Source organism: Malurus melanocephalus, unplaced genomic scaffold (assembly GCF_030028575.1).
Source record: "Malurus melanocephalus ecotype Western Australia unplaced genomic scaffold, MMel_1.1 scaffold_529, whole genome shotgun sequence".
In the NCBI taxonomy this organism is placed as follows: Eukaryota; Metazoa; Chordata; class Aves; order Passeriformes; family Maluridae; genus Malurus; species Malurus melanocephalus.
In genome coordinates, this window is record NW_026623761.1 from 336,158 (window position 1) to 361,184 (window position 25,027).

Genomic DNA, 25,027 nt, shown 5'->3' on the forward strand with positions numbered 1-25,027 from the left:
TGTTCAAGTGTGCTTTGGAGGTGTGATATTTCTCTAACACAATTTAAAGGCAGATGTTGTCTTAACAGCAATGATGGATTTGCATTTTTAGTGAGAAAATTCAGTTTTATCCACAATAGTCTCAAATTTGTATTGACAATTAGTTTTCTTGGTCCTTCCRTTCATGTATAGTTTATGAAAATTGATCTAAAATCAGAATTATTCTAATAARCCAGATACTTTCATATGTATGGGAAATACACATGTGTAATTATCCAGACATGTGCAAGTTTGCATTTTCTTTTCCCTGAAGAGTTAAGTTTATAGCTTTTTCCATGTATATTCAGTGGAAACTTGAATATCTCAAGTGGRGAGTAAAATTAATTACATTTTTCTGCACAAACAAAATCAATATAGGGAGCTAAGGGCTAAAAGGATTATTCCAGATTGATAATATAATCATTAAGAAAACAAGAGATCTGCATAAACTGGAGATTAAGAAAACAAACTAAAAGATAAATTTGAATAATAGAGTGACASAGGAATGCAACTCAGCCTTTTAAAAAAAGATAAGGTCATACTTAAACAGCAAACAAAAGTAGAAACTGCATTTACAAAGTATATTAGCCKGCAAAGCATAAGAATTATGGGTGCTAGAAGTAAAGTATGGCAATAGTATAAGGTAAAATCAGCATAAGATTTTGCTCCCAGTTCCAAATTTATCAATTTTCTATTGAATTCAAGAAAGTTTCCTTGAATGCATTGAGGAGCCACTGAAAGAGAGTACATGGTTTTCAGGTGTAAATCTGAAGTACTTCAAATTAACATTAATGTCAAAATTTCAGATCATCAGTCTTCCAACATTAGGAAATTATGCAAATTTACACACTTCYCTTTTTGAATAACAAAAAAAAGACAACCATTTCCCACTCTTTCTGATTACCATGAAGAGAATTGAGAAGCAGTTCTCAACTGTCTTCCCACGTGTCTCTATTTATAGCTTTCAAGTTTGCTTTCCCTGTCTCATGCACTCTTCCTTACTCATAATTAGTGAGAAACAAGTTATTGGGAAACTAAACTGGTTTACCTGCTAAAAATAACTTGTTCTGTCTTATTCACTGAGAGGCCAACAGCACTGCCCTTGTTACATAAAAATGTTTGACAGAGACATTAACTTTAAAGAACCATTAATGCTTTGAAAAGACAAAAATAAAAAACCAAGACAYGCATTTTCTGATACAGACAATTGTTAACACTCCTTGTGAACCTTGAGCAGTGAAAAAACCTCTGAGTATCATCACTGCAGAAAGTAAACATTTGCCAGAGTTTCCCTAGGACACAATACATAGCACTTCTACTAGTAGGAAAAAAAGCCTGGAAATTTGGACAAGTTAAAGTTAAATCCCAAGAGTTAAAGTATGAGCCAAAAAGGATGAAAATTTCCCTTCTGGTGACATGTGATATACAAAGAATACCTGCACTACTCTTAAAAMTTTGATTAATACATAGCTAAGCTTACGCAGTTGGTCTCACTCTGTATGAGGCTGAGTCAAATGGATGACTAAGAAAAAGGGGATGGAACTCTRGCCAGAAAGAAGACATTGCATAGGTGAATAATTTCAACAGGAGTTGAGGAAAACAAAGAACCTGCTCACTGAGTGGGTGCCATYCACAGATATCAGATAAAGTCATACAGCTTGTTTCCTAAAAGCATTCAACACAGAGGAGCTCTGGGGCAACCCAGGCTCTGCCCTGACAGAGTGGAAACAAAATAGRCAAGCCAAACAAAACACAGAGAAGAGGGAAACGCAGTGCCAAAAAAGTATCTGAGGTGATGAATGGTAGGCTTAATGTTAATTCCATACTTCATGTCTGTAGGTTTAACATAAATTATGAAGGATGGAAAAAGAGGAGATGGTGAAATAAATATATTAAAACAACCAGCTAAGACCAGCCACGGAAAAATGAAACTGATGAGAAAAGGGGCAAAGCTTGGACTTCACACATTAGAAGGTAAATGGTACCAGCCTGTTTGGACTCTACATCAAGAAGATAATCACACTTTCCAAAGGTAAAACACAAGTTCTAAAGCAAAAGTACACTCTCAAAAAAGAACAAATGGAAGAAACACTACACAAGGCAACCTCCTTAGGTATCAAATTATTCCCATCGTTTCTGAGAACATTCTGGGAAGGATTAAATATTATAACAGACTTTAACAGAAGCTCATATTTATATGTAAAACCCTATTAAGTTAAAGTTCAGACACTAACTGGTTAAAGCACTTGAAAATAGAAACTAAATACACAAAAATAGGAAAATAAAGCAAGCCTTGTCATTGGTAGAAGCTCTCTACCTAGATACCTAATCACCAAAACACTACTCTCCTTTTTTTCCCCCTCTGTTCAAATCAATCCTAATCTAAGATCAGGACTCATTCTGAATTAGCCAGGTTTATTTTATGGCCTGACTGATCCATAGCTATACAGAGAATATCTGACTTCCTAATGTAATAGATGCTCTTCCTGGTAACCTTTCACCACATGCACTTTTAACAGCTATGATCAGCTTCTCTGGGCAAAGTGTGCCAGGACCTCATCACCCTCAGAGTAAAGAATTTCTTACTAACAGCTAATCTAAACCCACTCTCAGTTTAAGGCTGTTAGCTGATTTTAAATGCTTACCTGGTGTCTTTATTTTGACTCAAAAAGAGMATTCATTCATAAAATTCAGTTTTGGATACAACATACAAAAATAATGGCATACCTGGTTCCCCAGATTCTCAGCCTGGACCTCAGGACATTGGATTCAAGAAATCTCCCCTCACGTCTTGAGACTTAAACAAATCTAGATCAATCAGTTTGAGGTGGAAAATATGCAAGTACCTTAGTTTGAGGGAAATATTGAAAAGCCTGCCAGACAGATATAAATTTTGGTATTTTAATTTTGTAATCCATTTGAAACGGATTTTGAAAATTACTTTTTAAACTCAAGCATTTGAAACTTTTACTTTAAAAAGTAAAGAGGCACTCATGTTTCATGTACTTTTAGATATGATATTAAGAGCCTCTTACAACCATCTATGACCTATGAAAGGATTTAGTCTGCATACTTAATTGCTTCTTTTTCCAARAAGCTTTTGGACGGAATTGTGCACATTTAATAATGATTTTGCAAGGGAGAGTTTTCAACAGGAAGCCCGAAGCTCCAGTCTGATTGCTTTACATTTTCATGAAATGGAAGACCAGAATTTCTGCTTCAGCTACACTAAAAAAATTATTTATGTTCCACCTTATATTTTGTTTTAGAAGATGTTTTGTAAGATGCATTTCAGAAAGGCATTAGCCACATTCTAGAAGCGAAAACTGCTCATAAGAAAYATAATCCTCGTCCTGTACTTCAATTAAATCTGCCTACATGTACCATAAGAARCTGTTTGACTAAAACTTGGGCAAGGTGAAGATTTGTACAGAGCAAAAGGGGATGATCCAATTTTTTAAACACAGGGRCAGCTGCTGCTTTCCAATTATACAAAAGACTGAGGGTCATGTACTCAAATGCTGTGGACACAACTGAGGCACCAAAGCAGATGTTAAGTCCTAAAATAACTTATTTGGATGCTTAGCARAAGTGCACCCATCTTGTTTCTTAGTCATAAGGCAGACATACTAATCTTCCTAGATCCCTCCACTAAGATAAATCTGTTTGACATAAAAAGCTCTTACTCCATTTGACCAGTTTGAAACTGCAGTGTGTCTTAGAAAAAGGCAAGCTAAAGTTATGAATTACACTCTGTATTCAAATGCAATTAAMAAACCCACAAATCTTTTCAGACTTGTAGCCTTTGTTTAATTCTAATGTAATCAAGCTGCTTTCAGATTTAGAAYACAGTAAACAGTGATGTAAAATACCAACAATTTCAAAGATTGTAAGTATAAATATATCATGATCAAGAAGCTGAAAGAATTCCATAGCACCACCAAATCATAMAAAAGAAAAAGAGTATTTCTCTCTCATCCATTTCATATTTTTTTGTCATGCCATTGCCTTAAATGAATGTTGTTTGAGTGTGAGACAGACAGATGACAGGTAGCCTTTCCCCTAAAATTCCAGTCTCTAATTAAGGTCCTCATTTTAAAACTGCAGATTCTTCTTAGGCAAACAAACAAAATTAACTCCTCCCCAAAGTAAACAAGCAAGCAAACAAACAAAACCCRAAACCAACAAACCATAACAGCCTTGGTGCTTTGTAAAAAAGAACTTTAAAGAAATGGTTCAGTAGATTCTCAAGCTGGATTGCAGATGGCAATCTTACTGCCTTACTAGAGGCAGTTTGAAAAGGTGGAATTACTCAAAACCCCAGAAATAGAGCCTTTGGTTGCATCTGTTTTCAGTTCCAGTACTCCTGGATGCCTCCAGTGAACAAAATCTATTCACAGACCAGCTTAGTTTAGCTTATTGTCAGACAARACTTAGTCCTATTTCCTGTCCTCTGTCTATTCCATTTTTTCTCATTCCAGTCTCTCTAAATTTCTCCTTGAATTCTGTGGATTTTAATTTGCCCAGAAGAACATCAATTAAAAAGGTGTGGGGTTTTTTTTTTTTGTTTTTTTTTTTTTTTTTTTTTTTTTTTTTTTTTTTTTTTTTTTTTTTTTTAATATGTATATTTTATATGTAATATCTGTCAGACAAACACATATCAAACACAGACCAAAACTTACTTTTCATTCCAGTCAGCCAGGGAAAAAAGGGATCTTTTAACTGGAGTATTTCTGCAAATCTTCACTTGACATATTATCTTCCCAGCGTAAGTTAGTGAACAGGAAAAAGAGAAAACTTGGTAGCTAGAAAGGAGAAAATAAATTAATTGTAATGTACCATGTCAATCTTCACTTGACATATTATCTTCCCAGCATAAATTAGTGAACAGGAAAAAGAGAAAACTTGATAGCTAGAAAGAAGAAGAAAAAAAAATCCTAATGTACCATGTCCAGCACAGTACATTTGGAGTTAACCACTCAGAAACTTGTGAAGATCCATCTTCACATGAGAAGAAGAATTATAATAATTAATCTCATATTAATGCGTGTGTGGAGGGGTGCATAAGTTTTGGGGTATTATTTTCTGAAAGTTCCGAGTTCAAGAAAAGTCCTACAGACACTTATGTGTCTTTAACACAAGTGTTCTGTTCAATGTTTATGTCATTAAAACTAACTTTTTTTTTAATTATTGCAGTGAATGAAAATTTGGATCTAAGTTGTGAAGTGTTGCTACTTGCTCATCATACAGTCAGCAAGCAATCTCCCACCTCTAGAACTGCATCTATTTCTGGGGCCCCAAACTTATGAAGGSCATGGAACTGTTCAGAGCAGGTCCAGAGAGGGACATGAAGATGCTCAGAGGGACATGAAGATGTTCATCTCTCCTGTGAAGACTGAGAGAATGGGGGTGTTCAGCCTGGAGAAGAAAAGGCTCCAGGGAAACATCAGAGCACCTTTCAGCAGCTAAAGGAGGCCTACAAGAGAGCTGGGGAGGGATAYTTTACAAGGGCAGTATAGTGTTATGACAAGGGAAGGTTTTAAACTGAAGTATATCAGGTTTAGATTAGATATCAGGAAAAAAATCATTATTGTGGTGGTGGTGAAACACTGACATGTGYTGCCCAGAGAAGCTGTGGCTGCCCCATCTCTGAAAATGTTCCAAGCCAGCCTGGATGGAGYTCTGAGCTCCCYRGTCTAGTGGAAGGTGTCCCTGCCCAAGGCAGTGGGGTTGGAATGAGATGTTCTTAAAGGTTCCTTCCAACCCAGGSCATTCTATGATTCTATTTATACCTCCTTTTTCCAATCTGTTATAAACCAGATTAGCACTCAAGGGACTCTACATTTTTTACAGCAGAAGCATTAAAGCCCTCTGTGTTGGTCTTCAGAGAGTGACCCAAGCAGCTTCAGAGTAAAATTCGGGTCTGGGATCTCTTTGGGATCTTCACTTTCCTCTGACTGAAATATTTTAAAGTATTTGTCAAAATAGARTATAAATAACTAATGTTCCTCATTAGTCTTGTAACTTCCAGATCTTCCTGCCAGGCTCAGCTTTAGCCCTCATTCTGTTGAAGAATGATGAACATGGGAAACAGTCAAATGAGAACAGGAAACCTGAGTCAGTGGCAGAATGAAGGTGCCTGAATTCACCATATTTATAAGAATGGTGATTTACCTCTTCCAGAACATTATACTAGCTTTCATAATTATTGTAGCAGATTTGGGTGGGTTTTTTCCCTCACTTTTTTTTTTGCAATGAAAAGAAAATTATCTGTAGTCTGCAGTACCTATGAGGTATCACTGCAGAGAAGGAAAAAATTATCTCCCACAAGTCTAAACTTTAGAAACAGTTGGAGGATAGTTCAGGAAATAATAGGTTTTAATGCAATCAAATGATWAAGTTTTGCTGTTCAAACAGAATGMATTAAAATGCATGTTAAAAACAGCTGCAAGATCCTAACAGGACCTTTTGAAAGGGAAATTGAGATCCATGATAMTGGCAGCATGAATTCATGCAGTGCAGAAAAATAAGAATGGGGAACATKCATGCAAACGATGTTAATAAAAGTACTTGAGGAAACCAAGCGTTAGAACAGCAGTTCATGTTATGAAGTCCATGCTAGCTATAAATATTGGAAAGAATGGAAAGGGAGATTAAGGAGTAAGAAATACCTAATTTTTATGTGCTTAAACATAGCATTGAAGTCATGAGTGGCCTTTAGGCTATGTGTAATTTCMCATTTTTCTGGTAAAACATAAAATGCAGTGGGAAAGGTATAACCATCTGAAATCAGGATAGTGATTATAGTTYAGTATCTATTACCTTAACTAATGCAAAGCCTCTAATATTTTTATTAAACTGCTATTTACAGGCAATGCAGTATAGTCCACTCTCTTGTTCACAGTCTAATGTAAATGATCCCAGACATTTTGGATTGAAGTCAAAGTGGGAGCAAGKGAAAATTAACAAAAACTTTGAAAACAGTTTTTTGACTCATAAAAAAGTGCTATCAGACTACGGTCACCTGCTCCTCTTTGATCACACTGGAGTGGTGAGAGAAGAACACCAGTTTTGCTCAGAGTAGGCAAAGCAGCTACTTGAAGAGACAACAAGTTTTTTCCAAATTTGAGCAATGCAGAGGAGAATACTTCTATCAGCTTTTGATTAAAACGGTCTCCTTTTATTAAATTACACTTGTCTCCTTTATATTTCCTGTGCTATGCTGATACTAGGTATACTTGGATCTGTAATTTTATTTGAATTACATCTCTAAAGAGCATCACCAATTCAGGTGTTTAGCCACAKGACATGGTTTGAACACACCAAGAGCAAAAATTGCTGAGGAAGCTTCATTTATACTGGGTTCCAGCAAAAGCACCCCTTTAACTCAGCAAGCTGGCCTCCAACCGTTCCACTTACTCATCCTGCAGACACCACACAAAGACCCAGTTCAAACATCCTTTGTGAGCAGCACACCCCTTTTCCTGCCTCCTGCTGAGCAAGCCAGTCATGGAAACATTTRTACACACATCCATCAAGGTCAGGACTCTGATGTTGTTTCTATTATCATCCTTCCACACCAGTCAAGGACAGCCAGCTAGGCTTCCCTCCTTAATTTTCCATTTATTTATGGGATTTGGAAGTTTCCTAATCAGTCAAGCTTAAGAAAATGCACTTTATGCTAGGAAAAAACAGTAGAGATACACCCACTCACTCAGTTAATAACATTAATGTAGGACGATCACCAAAGAACCAGAGGTGAGCTGATATCCATGAAAAATAACTGTTGTCAAAGGGACAGCACATCTTCTTATGAACAATTGCTGGACTTCCTCCTACCTGTTCACCCAGGCTTCTGGGATGTTATGGGCAGCATAAACAGTGAAGCTGAGCTGGGAATTTAGGCTGATGTCTACACATAACGGGCTTTTAGGTATGCTGGCAAGCTGGAAATTTGCATCAAAGCTGCTGCTGTAGACACGGATGAGACGAGAAATGGCCATAGAGAGCTCAGTCACAGCAGYCTCTATTAACACTGAGAGGAGAGAGATGAATAAATAAAGGTTAGCAATAGGTCATTCATGAAGAACTATATTTATCTTAAACCATCAGTTATGGCTTTGAAATGCTTCCTAATAAAATTTAATTAAAATGACATAACCTACAACTAAAGCCAATTAGCCATYTGTGCTTCTGAAACCAGCCTTAGCTCATTTCTGGTGCATCATTAACAGACCTGCATTACAGTGCTTTCAAATTAAGGCATTTTCAAAGTAAGCATTTGCAACTRCAGCAAGCTACTGTGTGCCTCAGATATGCCACTCTAGTCTTTGAATTTTTGTGCTGGAAGGATTTTTATTAAGTAGGTATTTTGTGATTTCAGCAGCCAAGGAGCTACTTACTTCAAGGGAACTGACAAGGCAGCAGTAGAAGGGAGAAAAGGCAYTGGTTAGATTTTCAAACTATAAAGCTGTTGCAACTGTATGTAAAYAATTAATAAAACATATCAAAATAGSAGCCACAATCAAAAAATRTCAGCATTTTGGTGGTTGTGGGTTGGTGATAATCTTACACAAAAATGGATACCAAAACACATATATACAAACATATATGAAATGCAGGCTGTACCCTAACTTACACCACACCTATTTTTAAAGCCATTCCCTCTGGATTGAGTTCTGCAGTGCTTTTTTGTCTGCAATTACTGGCTTCTATCCATCTTCCCTCTCTGTTTCTAGAGCACCTTGGGATTGCCTGATGGCTAGTGTAAATTAAAATCCCCACTTCTGGCAGCCTCCATCATGTGAAGAGAGATGTTAAGAGCACTCATTTCTCAAGCACRGCCTAGGTTGAGAGAGAAAGTGTCATAGTACATTGTATTGTTCCAAGATCAGGCTGATTTGTCTTCTAAGAGGAGGATCCCAAATTCTTTTTTTTYCCTCTTCTAACACACATTTTTCTACATGATCAAGAACATACTCTCACCACCCATTACAGTTCTTGACATGTTCCCTAAACTTGTCTGCCCACTGAAGTCAGCMCCTATCTATTAGCTAATAGTGTCTATTGAAAGAAAAAAGAGAAGAAGAAATACCTCAGGAATAGGAATCCTGAGACTCCTATTAGCTTTTTATATGTGGGATAGGTGCAGGAGTCCTGCCCAACATCAGATACAGATAGCACAATTCACTTAGCTACCTCCATTTCCTAACAGAAATATGTCCAAAATCCCCTATCCTCAGTTAGAAATTTTATTCTCCTTCTTYGGTATCTTTTGCATTTAAGCCAGAAAATACTCACAACTATTGAGTCACAAAATGCATTGCAAAYAGTGCAAAAAAATTATTTSTCTTCTTTTTATAATAGACAAATTTTAACTATKTAACAACAGAAATAYACACACGATTGAAATAGTTTGACATRTAATCGGGTTTGCTTCTGAAAATGCTGCCTGCAAATTATTGCATGCATGAAGGACTGGCTAGAGTACTACACATTGTAATGTTGTAATCATTTTCCACATATGAAAACTGAATCATTTTAGCGCTCAACAGGTTAAGGAAACTCAGGCCTTTCTACTCTCTGTCTACCCACTTGGTTTTAATTGCCTTTTTATTTACCTTTAGTATTTTCACCATTTTTCATCCTTAACCACAACAGTTTTGAAAAAAGTCTTTGTCTCTAGTGATTTTTTGCCTAGATTACCATTTAATTTTCCCGTCCTCTTAGATGTGTAATCACTTAGTAACTCCAAACTAAATGTTTCGTTTGCACTGAATTATTTTACATTCCAAAAATTTACCCATAGTCATACACAGAGAGCCTTCTTAAAAGCTCCAGAAGAGAACATCAGCTGACCATTATTTGAACCAATACTTTATCTGAAAAGTACCATACTATTTTCATTAAAGACCAACAGCTCCTTGGGAGATTGCTTGTTTCCAATCTATTCAAAGTGRTTGACAGGTAAATGTACCGCAATAGCAAACCCCTTATTTATGAAAATTGGCCTATTGAAGTCAGTGATTCTGAATAGAACCTTCTCAGTATTTTCTCCAATAGAGGGTAAAATGTACAGAATCTGTGAAAATGTACAGTTTTAACACAATCTATATTATAGGCTGCAAAGCAGCATTCCAGATTTTGTCTCCAGAACAGGAGGAAACATATTCTGTCTCAGCTAAGCCAAAGATAGAAGGGAATACTCCTTGGGCAAAGGATGCACACACAGTGAAGTCTGGAGGAACATACACAATAGAGTATTTTCCATAACAGAAAATTTACAWGTGCCAGACAAGGAAGTGATTAAAATGCAAGATGCTTATCACATATCCAAGCTACCACTGACCATGTTTGCCGAAAAATTGCTCTCATGGTTTACCTGACTCACAAAACTGATGTCAGAGATATAAAAACTAGACAAGTAAACAGAAACAAACAAAAATTCTGTGCAGTAATAGCATGTGAATGGTGAAGGAAGCAATGGAACAACTGGAGGGCAATCGGTTCTGTTGTTACCCAAGCAAGACAAATGACCTTCAGCATTATTTATCAAATTATTAAGACAGAYAGAATAAAGATATTTTCAGGATCAGAACTCCTCAGGTTTAAGCAAAGTATGAACTTGTCTGTAGGTCCAGGATTCTTTTCAACATTCATGTTCTTATTCTTGCTAGCTCTCAGTTATAAAACAGTCTATCATTTCTGTGCCAGAATCAACCCTTTTCCAAMTCCCATTCTTCAGTCATTAAGACCAGTAGCAATTAACAAAATTAGAGGGAAACATCTTGGGTAGTGTGTAAACATTCATTACTCACAAAAATTGGTCAGCATTTTTTCACTGTATTTTAATGAACTGCTGAATAGGATATGGTAGGCTGAAATTATATTGCCCGTTCATGAAGCCAGAGGGCTTTTACTGCTTTTTATGACTTTTATGATTAATAAATCGCACATGAGAAAGGACTACAGTATTTCACTGATTTACACAGCACAGGCTATGGACTTTCTACAGCAGATTAATGGTTTCAGTTATGTCAGAACTTATTTTCTAGAAAGGTGTCCCAGGCATACCCAGTATGTAAGAGACAATGAGGAGACCACACTGCAGAGTGAACTGTGACCAAGATTAATAATCTCACGAGTCAAACTTGTGATTTATTTCTGGTGTGAAATTATTTGCCATCACCTTCTCACTGAAGGTGAGGAGAAATCTGACTTTCAGAAATGAGATGAGAGCAAGAGAAGTGAACTTTAACCACAGCTGCCAGATATGCTTATTTCTGACACACTCCTTGTACAGGAATTCTGAATGAATAAATTCTACCCTTAGTGAGAAACAGAATAATCCTCATGATCCTGAAAGCGTTAATGAATACACCTGCAGGTGCCTGCAAGATTTAGTGAGGAACATAATAGCTTATTCCTTACACAAATCCACTTACTTTTCTTCTTTTCAGTCCACTGTTACAAGTCAAATATTATTTAAGTGCCAGATCTTCCAACAGAACAGGGACTTGGCTGTTATTGCATCACCATATGATGTCAATTCAATACATGTTAAACACTCTCTCTGACTCTGAACACATTTTCTTTGTGTAAAACATGACAAAAATGTGGTCAAACAGAATTTGGAATGAAGGCTTATGACCCTTTTGACACATTAAAAATAATTTTGAGAAATGGAGCTTGATTTTTTTCTTTCCAACTTATTTTTGGAGAGAAAAAAGGAAGAGTAAGATCCTGAATACAGTTTAGGACACATACACACACACAAAACCCCAAAACCCAAACTACAGGAAAAGCCCTGCTTAACCTGTAGGTAAAGTAGTAAGCAGCAGTAATCAGATGACTATTAAAATAAGAGGCAAAATATGAACAGGCGATAATGCATATACTGATCAGATGCAGTTTCCAAGCACCAGTATTTACTGGATTGTTTCCTCCCGCTAGTTGCAGAATCCTATAGATTATCCTTTGAAACCAACTTCAAAATCTCCTGCCATCATGGTATCAAAAATATCTCAGCTCCTACGTGATCTATAAAGCCTTGGAAACTTCTGTCTACTCTTTTTGAAGAACTGGGGGGCTGCAGTTATTTAAAAATTATTCTTGATTAAAAAGCCTCTGGCTTTAGGGACAGTACAGCAGCATGCAACACAACAACTTAGAGRTAAGGAATCATGCTCTGATTTGGAAACAATGCAGGAGACAGAGAGATGAAATGCAATTATTTTAAAAGTCCATAAGATTTTTCCATATTGCAAAACTAAGAGAGTTTTTGCCAAAAAAAAAAAAAAAAAATTGGGCTTTTTGATAAGGGATTTCTGAGAGCGCCGCTTTGCAGAGCGTCCGGAACAGCGGCACCTGAGGGATGTCCTGGAGAGCCCCACGGCCCTGNAAAAAAAAAAAAAAAAATGTAATGGGCTTGCTCTAAAAAAAAAGAAAGTGAATTTTTCAGCTCCAAGGGAAAACTTAACAAAAAAAAATTCCTATTTTCCTTTCCTCCTCTTTTTTTTTCTTTAAAAAAAAAAGGCTTTTTTGTTGTTTTCTTATCAGGTCTAGAAGCAACTACCAAATCCCAGGCACAGTTAGAGGACCTTTACACTTTTAAATGTAATGATGACTACATTACATGTATTGTAAGCATTACCTTTCTGCATTCACTTGAAAAGATAACGACTCCAGCAATTCAGCTGGAAAAGATTGTTGATTCAACATCATCAGCTCCTGGTACATACCAGACTTTCTGGATGGGACCCAGAGAACTACTGATCAAATTCTGAAAGCTGCTTATTATGTCTGATCTGGTGAAATCCCTGCCTGAAGTAGCAAGGCTGTAGATACCGAATAAACATTCATTCATCACTGTGCCAGCCTGCAGCCTTTTGCTACTCTGGRTTGCAGCAAACTCCATTGCTAAATCTCTATTAACATGAATAATCTGATTCTTTATTTTCTGTGAACACTTGATGCTGCAGAAAGGTAGTAACATCTAGAAATGCCTATAGCTTCTCACATTTAACAACAAATAAAGAAAATGTTTTGAGCACTAAAAGTTTAATATAATCTTCTAAGGGCTTCATAGGGAAAAAAAAGAACATGATCTAGACTTAGGCATAACGTGGATAAGTACTGCTTTATTCACAGCAGTGGCATAAATTATTCTACAGAGATAACGTTAATAGAGGCAGTTATTGCAACACTAAATCAAGGCTAGATATTTTGAATATAGTCTTTGACTTGCTTAGTCCATGGTGAACAACTAATAAWACACCTCTGAAAATCTGTTATTAAAGAGAAAGGTTAAAGCAGTTTCTAAACAAATTATTAAGTAAGGCTTTAATTTTAACAGTATCCTATATATTTTTCTCTTTTCTGGTAGAGGAAAGCTATAAATGGAGAAAAACAAAACTCTTTCATGATACTCAGGGTAATAATCATCTCTTGGGGGAAGAAAGGGGAAAGGAAAATGAAATTACTAGCTGAAGTAACAGATTACTGCTCTCACTGTTAAAATTTAATCTTGTTTTCTTCAAGATAAATATGAATACATATGAGACACAAAAAGGAATAGTACAAATGGGAAATTCAGTCTGTCTCTGCCTTGGCTGTCAACTCTAACTTCACCTGTGAATGTGCTGCTTGAGAAAGCAAAACACATGGATTTTAGCTTCCCAGAGATCTGGAAAGATTTAACAGCACTGAGCTCAGGCCATGATTATCCTTTAATTTTGGGTCAYGGGCTTGCAGATTTTTGCATGGCTGCAATCCTAGACAGCTAAGCACAATGAAGCAAAAAAAAAGGGTGGGAAGCAAGTGAGGTGGAAAAGGAAACACAAAGGTGATTTTGGGAGGAATGTACAACTCACCACTTACTTGGTTTTTACTTCTAGCTTCAGAAGGTGAAAATGCCATCTGGATTCCTCTCAAGGTAGTGACCCCAGATCAATGGATGGGAGGCCCCATGGCATTMTCATGAAAGTGAGCACTAAGAGGACAGAGACTAAGGAAAACTTGTGATGCCCAAAAGACAAGATGTATGGCTTTCCTCATTTCTGGGAGTTCAGACCTAGGTTCCTGCAGATCARTTTTGGTCATTGCACTCACACTTTGATTTTCTCAGATACATTCTTAATACCAGCTGACATGCTAGTTCATTAGCCTAACTTCAATATTTTGCTGATTTTAGTCTATTTAGTTTATTTATTAGGTGCAGATGTAAGACATGTAGCATGTTAAAACATACATGAAATGTCTATCACTGCGTGCAAAAGGACACTGGTAAATTTGGTTACCTTGGACAAATTTGAATGTAGGCTTCCCCACAGAAAGACTAATGGCTTGACAGGTTCTGACTTGCAACCAGTAAATTGCAGTTTTGAATATTACACTACCAAAAGGATTCTGCAATTGTTATGAAATTAGGGTGTGTCAAGAACAGAGAAATCTTCACAGTTGAAGATTTCCTGGCTTAAATAATAAGGTACAGAGAAGTAGGAAGTAAACAMCAATTCCTTCACTGTTACTCAATAAATGAGATTTTCCTTGAGAGAGCTGCTGGTTCAATGAAGCTCTACCTGTAAGTAGAGGAATGTTTTAAATCCATTCCAATTATATTTTCTGAACAGTGTGTGGTGGAAGATGTATCTAAGGTAGATATTTATTAGTAACTATTGATTGTTTTCAACATGAGCAATTAGCTGCCATTAAGGGTGTTTAAAAAAAGGCATGGGATAAAGCACCATATCCAAGGAGGAAGAATGCTACAAACTGCATTTACCTTCTTCTCCCTTCTGGAGAGAACCTGCATGTTCTGCCCCCCACTCTCTTGGCCCTCCAGSTGCTTAGCTTCTCTTGGTAGCTTACAAATAGAATTGCTGTTTCCTCTCTCTGCTGTTCATGAAGTTGAATAATGCTGAAACAAGCCTGGCATTTGGAAACCTTCATTTGAATCACCTGCGTGTTTGAAAAGCTGCTGAAATCATTGCAGTTGGTTCACCTTTTTGCCTCTCTGAGCATACTGCAATCGAGAAAACCAGAGAAAACAGGAAAAGAGCAACACAGAGGCCATTTTTTTCCTCAAACAAAATGGAGAGAGACAAYCCTTCCACAGCCTACCCCAGTGCTCAGTTGGAGGGCCTTTTGACAGTACCCATGCAGCATCCCCACCAGCATTTGGGCAGCCATAGAGCAGCACATGATGCAGCAGGGGCAGCAATGCAGCTGTTCCCTCCTGGAATCCAAASTATGGCAGAGCAGACTCCTGCTCATCCCATGCTCTGAGAGCTGCTTCATAGTCATGCTAACATGCTCTCTCTGAGCCAATGAGAGTTCAAATAGGCAGGGTCAATAATTTTGTCCATTACTGTTAATTAACCTACTCCTCTTATGACAATCTATCATTAGACAAGACACTCAYTATACAACAAAAGATCACAAAGAACTAAAGGTAATCGAGGGAGGAATGAGAGTTATTGGAGTCAGGTGGAAAAGTCATATGCAAAAATAATTTTTCAGCCTTCCATGAAGTTCATTGTTTTCCCTTCTCTCCACATGGAAAGTTCTGATTAAAGAAAACTACCAGAACCACCACCATCTGAACTCAATCCTTTCATTCTACTATTCGTTCACCATATTTGAGTCTCCAGATTATTTTGTGGAAATGCTGTTTTAGTTACACTTTTAGATCACTTCAATTTTAACTTATCATAATTACCTTATAATACACCTAAACATGTAAACACCTGCAATTTGCCAACTCTAAAACAAACAAATAGCAAATAGTAAAACAAACAAATAGCAAAATGTGTGTTTTCTGATGATACATCTTGAATTAACATTTAAAAAATAACACGTTACCTTTGCCTGGTGTTTCCACACTTTGAAGAGAATTCTATAAAGACAAAATCAGAGAGAAAAAAGTAATCAGTTACTTCAGAAAAGACCAGGTAGCAGTTATAATGGTTGTAAGAACAGSGCTCATGGAAAATACAATGAAAAGGGGGAAGGATTTATCTTAATGTTGTGATGACATGACTGGGATTCAGAGCACCAGGACCTTGTTCCTCTACCCTCCTCAGACAAGCCACTTAAGACCTGCTTTCTGACAGCATTTGGGCATGTCAAGATACAAAGAAGCACTTAYCAACATTAGAGTGCACACCTTCTCAGCCTCTGCAGCCATACAACAGACATAAGGATCCYGTCCCATCCCTAACACAATCAGACATGAAGCCCACCAGGACAGAGTCTCAGCATCCTTTCCTAGCTGGGGAGCAGCAAGTCTCCCCTCATTTCACCCATGTTCCTGTGCCAAATCAGTGAAAATAGCTGTGCCCTTCGAAGGCCTTTGAGCAGGCAGCTGAGCAGAGCTGGCCAACAGGAAATATTAGGAGAAGGGAGACCTCAAAGTGCTCTCCAGCTTCCTCATGAGGGGAAGAGGGACTGATCTCTTGTCTCTGGTAATCAGTGACAGGACCCTGGGGAACGGCATGAAGCTGAGTCAGGGGAGGTTTAGGCTGGATATCAGGAAAAGGTTCTTCACCCAGAAGTTGGGCACTGAACAGACTCCCCTTGGAAGTGGTCACAGCACCAGTCTGACAGAGTTCTGAACCRTTTTGACAATAGTTTCAGGCACACAGTGGGATTCTTGCAGTGTCCTGTGCAGGGCAGAAGTTGGACTCTCATGATCCTTGTGGATCCCTTCTAACTTAGCACATTCAATGATTATATGAATCTATGATCAGATTTGCATCTACCAAAGTAACACMAAAAAAAGCAGCAAATCTTGACCAGAGAGACTAGAAATTTAATTTTGCATTTCAGTATTGCCTGTGGCTTGCACGGTTTGCACCCACATCCCTGAAAGTTCCTTTCTCTTTTCAGTCATTAATCCCTTTGCAGTGGGCTGAGAATGCTTTGTGTTAGTACATATGTATTCAGCATGACGCTTCTTAAAAATTACAATGCATGCAGAGGTGGCATAAGAAATACAATGYTGGATGTACATTCTCCCTCTGGCACCCACCTTGGAGCTGCCAGCATTTGTCTGGTGAAGATGAACAGAAGTACTCAAATGCTTACTTGAGGGGAGAAAAGCAGGCTGAGAATTATGTTTTCACAATCTTCATAATGYAGTGAGGCAAATGGGAACAGAGACCTTTGTTCAATTCTCTCAAATTATGGAAAGTAAACAACCTTTTGGCACAGTACTTCTAATTTCAACATAGTATAGCATGCTTAATATATAGTGGATTAGTGCCTGTTCTGGCAGGATTTGATCTCTTAGGACTTCTTGTGAGCTGCCGTAAAAAAGAATGAAAAAAAAATAAAGAAGAAATGAAAAACATTAACTGTGCATCAGGCCCAGAGCCTCCCCTGAATGGATTTTAAAATCCCAGGGTTAGGTTGGTTAGAGACTGAAATAATCACATTTACAAAGAGATGCAATCAGTTAAGAAGAAACCAGCACTGGTGCCAGTTGCTTTCATAATCTCTTAACCACAGTACAGGAATGCACAGTACTGGCAGTGAGGAGGCAGTAAGGAGGTAATAAGTACAATTTAATTAGATACAGAGGATTGAAAGTAAGTTTCTTTTTTTTTTTNACATTTATATATTATTCTATACATGAGGTAATTGCATATAATGTGTAATCACATTTTCATAAAATGGGACAGTGTTCAAGTTATAAAACATGCAGAAATTTATTTTTACTGCTTTTATGACATTTATAGTTCAGCTGCCGAGAAAGAAGTTCTTTATGGAATCAAAGCCAAACCTTTTCTAGATTTCTGAGGTCTACTAACTGTCCTAGCAGCTATTTCTCCACAGAATAAAAAGCCAGAAGCAGCAACAGCATTTGCTGGCTGCAGGAACAGTTGGGCTTTCTTTTTTTTTTTTTTTCCCTCCAAATATGCAAGCCCACATGTACATATAGGTATAAACAAACATAGACTGGCACCCCACGTAATTTACATTGGAAGAAGTAAGCAGTGGTTTCCCTGAGGCTTTATGTGCACATGTGCCAAATGGACGTGTTTAAAAATATTCCACACAAAACCACACCATATATTATAATAAGGCATGAGGAAAACATGGTGAAAAAGCAGTTAGAATTCTTTTTCTCGTATTCCTCCCTTACCTGATGTGTAATGGTGCAGCACTCGAGATGCAACAGGTAGCCTCAAAAATGTCACTTAATTTGTAGGGCAGTTTACCTGCCTATCTTTACCTTTAGAAAAAAGCCTCTCTTCCATGTAAAAAAAAAGTTTTGATACTAAACTGATGAACATAATAGAAACAATTCAAGCATTATGGCAAAATACACTAACACCACAGCATTTATTAATTTTGTCCATACCCAAAATTCACATTAAAAATGACCCTACAATTCAATATGAGTCAAAAAGAGATTTGGGGGAATTGGTACTCCATCAAACAATGGGCTGCTGAGTACTAGTTTTGACTACATTTGTTGCTACAGATGAGAAAGCTGGTCAGTTGTTAATTAGAAATATAAATATAAGAAATAAATATTTATTTTATAAATATAAATATTTGTAGAAATATTAATAGAGATACGATCTGATTTGTTACATTTATATATTACTCTGTACAGGAGGTAGTTGCATATAATGTGTAATCACATTTTCATAAAATGGGACAGTGTTCAAGTTACAAAACATGCAGAAAATTATTTTTATTTCTTTTATGACTTTATAGTTCAGCTGCTGAGAAATAAGTTCTTTATGGAATCAAAGCCAAACCTTTTCTAGATTTCTGAGGCCTACTGACTATCCTAGCAGCTATTTCTCAACAGAATAAAAAGCCAGAAGCAGCAACAGCATTTGCTGGCTGCAGGAACAGTTGGGCTTTCTTTTTTTTTTTTTTTCCCTCCACTTGTTTGAAGTCAGTTGTTAGTCACGTCTGCCTCAGCAAAGAGGGAGTCAGAAGAAGAGCGATGTCAGTCAAGGTCACAGGCAGCTTTTACAAGGAAGGCTTCAAGGGACAGACAAATAGCTCAGCCTGAAAGGCAGTGTTAAGGGAACAAAACCTCAATCACTAAAAATCTTTAAAACATGAACAACAATCTAGTCAGTAGTTTTCAAGAGATACGTGAAACAGTTTCTTATTGAATATTAGGACAGAAAAATATTTAAGACTATTCAATCAGGACACAATCTTTTTAACATTCAGAAGAGGCTATTCAGGAACAGTATCATTTTGCTCATTACAGATGAGCAAACAGTATCATTATCATCACCACCTCTCATCTGCAGCCTYTGGAGATCACAGCCAGGACCAGCACTCTGCTGTGCTGGAGACTACACAGAGWTAAGGACAGGCTTATAAACTAAATAGGTAAAAGAGAAAAAGGGAAGTGTATGACTCCCTCCATGTRCAGAAGAATGTGCCAGTTGTTTTAGGGAAACCTCTACATATTGGAGACCGTCTAAACAGTAGAGCTGGAACTTTGACATGGTGAAGAATGAGCAGTGGCAAACAGGGAACATTTGGAGCAGGGTTTTTTGTATCTTTCTTTTTACGACAAGATAAATCAGCTCAGAATTCAACTATTTACTAGTATCACCTCTAAAATAAAATCAATATTTGCATGACAATGACTCTGAAGACAAGCAAAAGCAAACATGAACATCAACAGAAACCTTAGACTTGAAAGTTTGGTTTTCATCCCATTGTTTTATTCTTCACGGCATGACACATGGGGTTTTCTGACTTGTCTGGACAAGTTACACTAATAGGAACTGATTTGTCTCTTTGACCACTGCACCTATTTCTCTGCTCAAAGTCAGAGAGGATGGGGCTGCAAATGGACCAGGGGATACTCAGAAAATAAAAGCCAGTTGCAGGAGGCAGTTTACACTTTGGGTTCACAGGGCTGACCTGAACACAAAAAGAGAAAATACACTGAATTTTCCTTACCTCAAAAAAAAACCAAAAAAAAAACCCAACCCAACTTTTAACAAATTAGTCCCAATACATTTCTTTTGCTCTAATTACTTTGTAAAAGAAAGTTCTGTTACTCTTCTCCGTACCTTTCAACTGGACCCAGCTCTTTATCTATCTCTTAAGAAAGATTCTGGAGTGACAAAATACTTTTCTCAATGACAAGACTCTCATCATCTTTATGCCTCTTAAGAGAGTCTGTACTTTAAATGAAAACAAATCACATGAATCCCTTGTTAGCCCCGTTTTCTCTACAGTGTTTACTCTGTAATATACAAGAAGAGCTTTTCTTAGATGGAGATATTCTTATTTCCATTTGATTCCACATCATGCCACATAAAATATGTGCCAAAACAGATCCGCTAATGCAGGAATTTACTCCCAGTAGTGACTTCCAATAATTGATGCCAAAACAGACTTGGAATTTAGGATAACATAGAAGCAAGATTTACAGCGAGTCATGAGCAAGAGAAGCCACTTAAGTAAATCAGCTGGTCAGGTCTGAGCAACAAACTAAAAACCCCTAGAGCTGTCTTGGTTCTTCCAATCCTTGGTGTCCTTACTAATCACAAGCCATGAGAAAAAAATAAAATCAAAACCAATAATGAGAAAGGATAAAAGTCTTGCAAGGAGGTAAYGGTCTGAATGCAAGCATCCCATCCAGTTTGGCATGATTTTCTAAKCAGTACTTGCTGTGAGAAAGAATGACAAGAGACAATGCAAAGAAAGAAGAGAATTCCTTAGTAAYTTAGTTTGTTTTTTTTAAAGTGTGAAGAGGGAATTTCATTAGGGTGTGAAAAAATTATCATGACTTACAGTTACACCAGACCAAATCCAAGTGATTAATGGCTTGATTTTCAAATTTGCTGAGTACCTGTATCTCCAAGATGCTGACTTCAGAAGAATTTTGGGTACTCAGAACTTCTGCAAATCAGGTCATAGGGACTTGTCTAAGGTCACACCAAAGCAGCTGAAGACCAAACTGAGAATAGTTACTGATCTCCAAAGTACCAGCTCACAATTATACAGAAGCCATTGGAAAAACCCATTTCAGTGTTTTAAGAGAATTTCAGCTAAAATCAGGACTATATGATTCTTGCACTTTTTTTTTGCATAAATAGCAGGGACATTTCAATCTAAAAAAAAATATAATTTAAATGTCACTAATGGAAGATTTTAATTATTATTATTACCAACTTATACATAATATATGAAAATCCAATACTTTGAAATCCTGTGATTTAGTAAATAGGTGATGTGGCAAAGCAGAGATTTGTACATTCAGTAGGACAAGAAAGAAYTGGAGAGGAATATCAGTTCCAGTTAAGCACATGACAAGTCTTCTGTTGCTCCTCTGTCACACATGATCAACCTTCTTTTTTACAGTGCCGCTACCCAACACTTGTCAAAAGGGAAAATACATAGCAAGACAGTAAAACAGACTCTATCAATCAAAAAATCAGTGATATYCATTCAAGTTTCAGTTTTAAAGAGAAAAACAGGACATCCCATGCATCTTTTACCTGTGCYTTTACCAATGGTGATGCACGGAGTTTCCTGACTGCATCAGTGAYGTCTCTGGTTTCCACAAAACCCAGAACACTGCAGATGGCTTTAACTGCTTCAATCACATTATCAACTTTATTCTGTTGATAAGAAAGAAAGGGGGAAAAACAAACAAAAAACCAAATAGTAGACACATAGGATTTACCAGAAATAGCTTACCATAGACTTCATGCAGTGAGGGTGTAGAAAATCCTATCTGCCCATGCAAAATTCAAACCCCATGCTCAAGTCTGGCTATACTGAAATCACCACAGACCAATAGTGTCCTAAGGATAGCATCATTTTTGTTAAAGTCCAAGTATCTTCCACAAAATCATTGAAAAGGGCAACAAATTCGGTATCAAAGACTGATTTTAAGACAAAACACTGGTTTGTCTGAACTCCATGAGTGTAGAAGCACTGTAAAGAAACTTCTGAGGAAACCTGAATCCAAGTGATTCAYGAGTTTTATGAGGTTTTGTGATTCTGTGAATTTATCCTCACTATTGTCTCCTACCCATCTCTCTGAGARTTGGAAGACAGCCATGTTCCTCCTAAAAATAGAGACTGTGTGGGAGGCTGCATAATCTGACACCTGTGGACTGAGTACTTTTGCAACTAGTTTTCTGCAAAATTATATATTCAGTTAAAACTAATTAATCTTATTGACCATAAATTTAAATATGTAAATATTGCCATAAGAAAAAAAAAAATCTCTAGATGAATAACCTCAGAAATATTTTTGGGAATTTAAAAAAAAAAAAAAAATGGATCCCCAAAGGAAGGAAAACATAATCCAGATCTCAAGTACTCTTTATTGAGGAAAATAAATAAGGAAATAAAAATTCATGGGCTTTCTGCATAGTTATATCACTTCATTAAACCTTAAAATACATTCTCTGAACAAGCAGAAGCTCTCCTATAAATATTCTCCATGCTTCTGTACTGATAAATGTTCCTTTTAGTGCACTATAGCATGTCTATGTACCCATAAAACCATTTCTCTAACTCATCCCTTTCACGCTTGAAAAATAAAAATTGTATGAAGATGAACTTGCCGTTTTCAAGCTTAAGGTCTATGCACAGACAGTACTGAGAAGGTTAACACCTGCCATTATTACAAATAAATATAAAAATATATTGAGCTTACTAATTTCAAATTACCTGCCTCGAGCAGACTAAAGCAGGACTSAATTACATAAAAATGTATATTGTTGGGGAATTTTTGGAATTAAGGACAGCAACACCTTTTCATACTACAGGTTCTAGAGAGGAAAAGGCTGACTGCGATCTCTTGAGAAATTTAAACCCTCCTTTGGGCTGAAGTTGACTGACTGCTCAATGGTATGGCTCTGCTATGTGTAACACCGACAAACCCAAAGCATTAAAAATGTAGATTTATTCTGAGCTGTTGAAGAAATAAGTGAGTATATGTATATATGTATATATATGTGTATATATATATGCATACATATATATATATATGCATACATATATATATATAATTTGTAATTAACATTAAATATCATTCCAATTCAGCATTTGATTTAAATGAATTTTAAATCAGCATTTTTCTTTACAAGTGGAGATGTATTATTAGAAGAAGGATTTTGTGCCTATAAATACAGTTATGCAGGGTAATTCCTGAGCAGTATGCAAAAGTAACCYCTGAGTAGAGAAACAGCTCTCTGGATGGAGGAAAAAACCTCAAAAACACAAACTCACCAACAGTTTATTTATTTTTGTACCTACATATAAATGCCATTCCATAAAGAGAATTGGTATCTTGAGGACTGTATCAATTTCTGTTTAATATGCTRTTCTGTTTATAGATAAACTATCAAAATACTTAATATTTATAGGAGCTACTTTACCATACATTTTGTTTTTATGGTAGCTACATCTAAGGAGCATATTGCAGATGAAGAAGAGGAAGCACATGAAATTATGTGATACTGTGTGCTATGCATGGTGACCTCTTTCACATTATTTCTCTGCTGGGATATTATCATGTAAAGAGTTTTCTTTTTTATGTGTAGATGCATGACATTGTTTTTTGTCCCAAAGAAGGGAAGATGGAGAATCATTTCTTACAGAAATGTTGCATCTTCTGAAATTCCAAAGGAATTACAGTCAAAAACTTGTAACTCCCCCCCCCCCCGCCCCCGTGTATTTAAATACAGAACCTTAGGAGGATATTTTGGTGTTTCAATTATTTATATGATAAAAAAAAATGTTATTTCATTCTAGAACTTCTACATCGTATAAAAAATTTACAAAATCTTCTCTACAGTAACAGCAAATTTTGAATGGGTTTAAAAAYGGAGTGCATGCAAAGTGGTTATCAGGGCAATCAAAACTGACTGGTTGCTTGACTGCACATATTCTCTGAGAAGTACATTTCAAAATTTACATTTCAACCCTAACAGCACCAATCTCATCCTTGTGCCAAACATCTTAATTTATTTTTAATTTTTTTTCTTTACAGAGGCATTATTAATCTCAAAAWTAATTTTCTATTTATTTATTATTATTACTAATTAGATTAATAATTATAATGGGCTTGTCCCATAAGTCAGAAGTACTGGTATCCCCATGTTTTTGAACAAATACATTTGGAAATAGGTAAAAAAAAGTTGGTTTTTTTTTTTTTAAATTGAGAATGTCAAGGTATGTCTGGTTAGAACTGAATGCTTAAGGAACTTTCAGCTGAGTACAGAACTTCAGCAGATATGTGCACTTAATTGACAATGTGTTTTAAATTCCAGTGTCTTAAATTCCAGTGTCTTAAATTCCAGAGTGTGCTGAAGGTGTGAATCAGAGAGTAACAATAATCCCAGTGATGTGAATGGAAATAGCTTGGAAAACAGACATAATTACTCCTGAGCAGCCATGGGATAGGGGACAGTTGTAATGACCCCAATTTTAGAGCTTCTTCAAGCAATCCAATCAGAAGTTAGAGAAAATAAGTACACAAAGATTCAAAGACCAAATAGAGTCCTCATTTTTTACTTTCTTTACTACATATTCATGACTRTAACTTCTTACATTGCAGCTCCATAACTTTTGGGGGCACCTATTAAAGCAAATCACACTACTAGATTTCATTATTCCAGGTTTGAAAAAGCTCCATACCCTGATGCCTCTGAATGAAAATATCCACATGGAGATAAGACCTACATCATTAACTTGCAATTCAGCTCTTTTCAGCAATTCTTATGAACTTTATTGAGTGTCCCTGAGTAGAAAAGATCTTATTTAAAAAAATAAACTACAGAGAAATTTTGCTCTAGACACACACATATTTGTCAGATGGTATGAATATGTGAAAAATGTACTTCCTTCCCTTTATAAAAAGTTAATGATTTCAAGAAATTGCTTACTCAATGTAAAAATCTTTAGCAACAACAAATTTAGAAATTTTTCATTATAGGTATGAGGAATATCTGAACAGCGTCAGTTGCAGAGGGTGGATTGCRAAGTCTCATTAATG

General features: G+C 36.6%; 1 protein-coding gene across 1 annotated transcript in view; it reads right to left on the reverse strand.

The window, feature by feature from the left end:
* PIK3C2G (phosphatidylinositol-4-phosphate 3-kinase catalytic subunit type 2 gamma) overlaps positions 1 to 25,027 on the reverse strand; it is a 190,474-nt gene that overhangs the window by 131,086 nt on the left and 34,361 nt on the right. Inside the window, exons 10-13 of the mRNA XM_057381792.1 lie at positions 21,513 to 21,635; positions 15,880 to 15,913; positions 7,858 to 8,053; positions 4,701 to 4,823 (exon numbers count right to left, since the gene is read on the reverse strand). Coding sequence (XP_057237775.1) covers positions 4,701 to 4,823; positions 7,858 to 8,053; positions 15,880 to 15,913; positions 21,513 to 21,635 — 476 coding nt within the window. The remainder of the gene's footprint in view (positions 1 to 4,700; positions 4,824 to 7,857; positions 8,054 to 15,879; positions 15,914 to 21,512; positions 21,636 to 25,027) is intronic.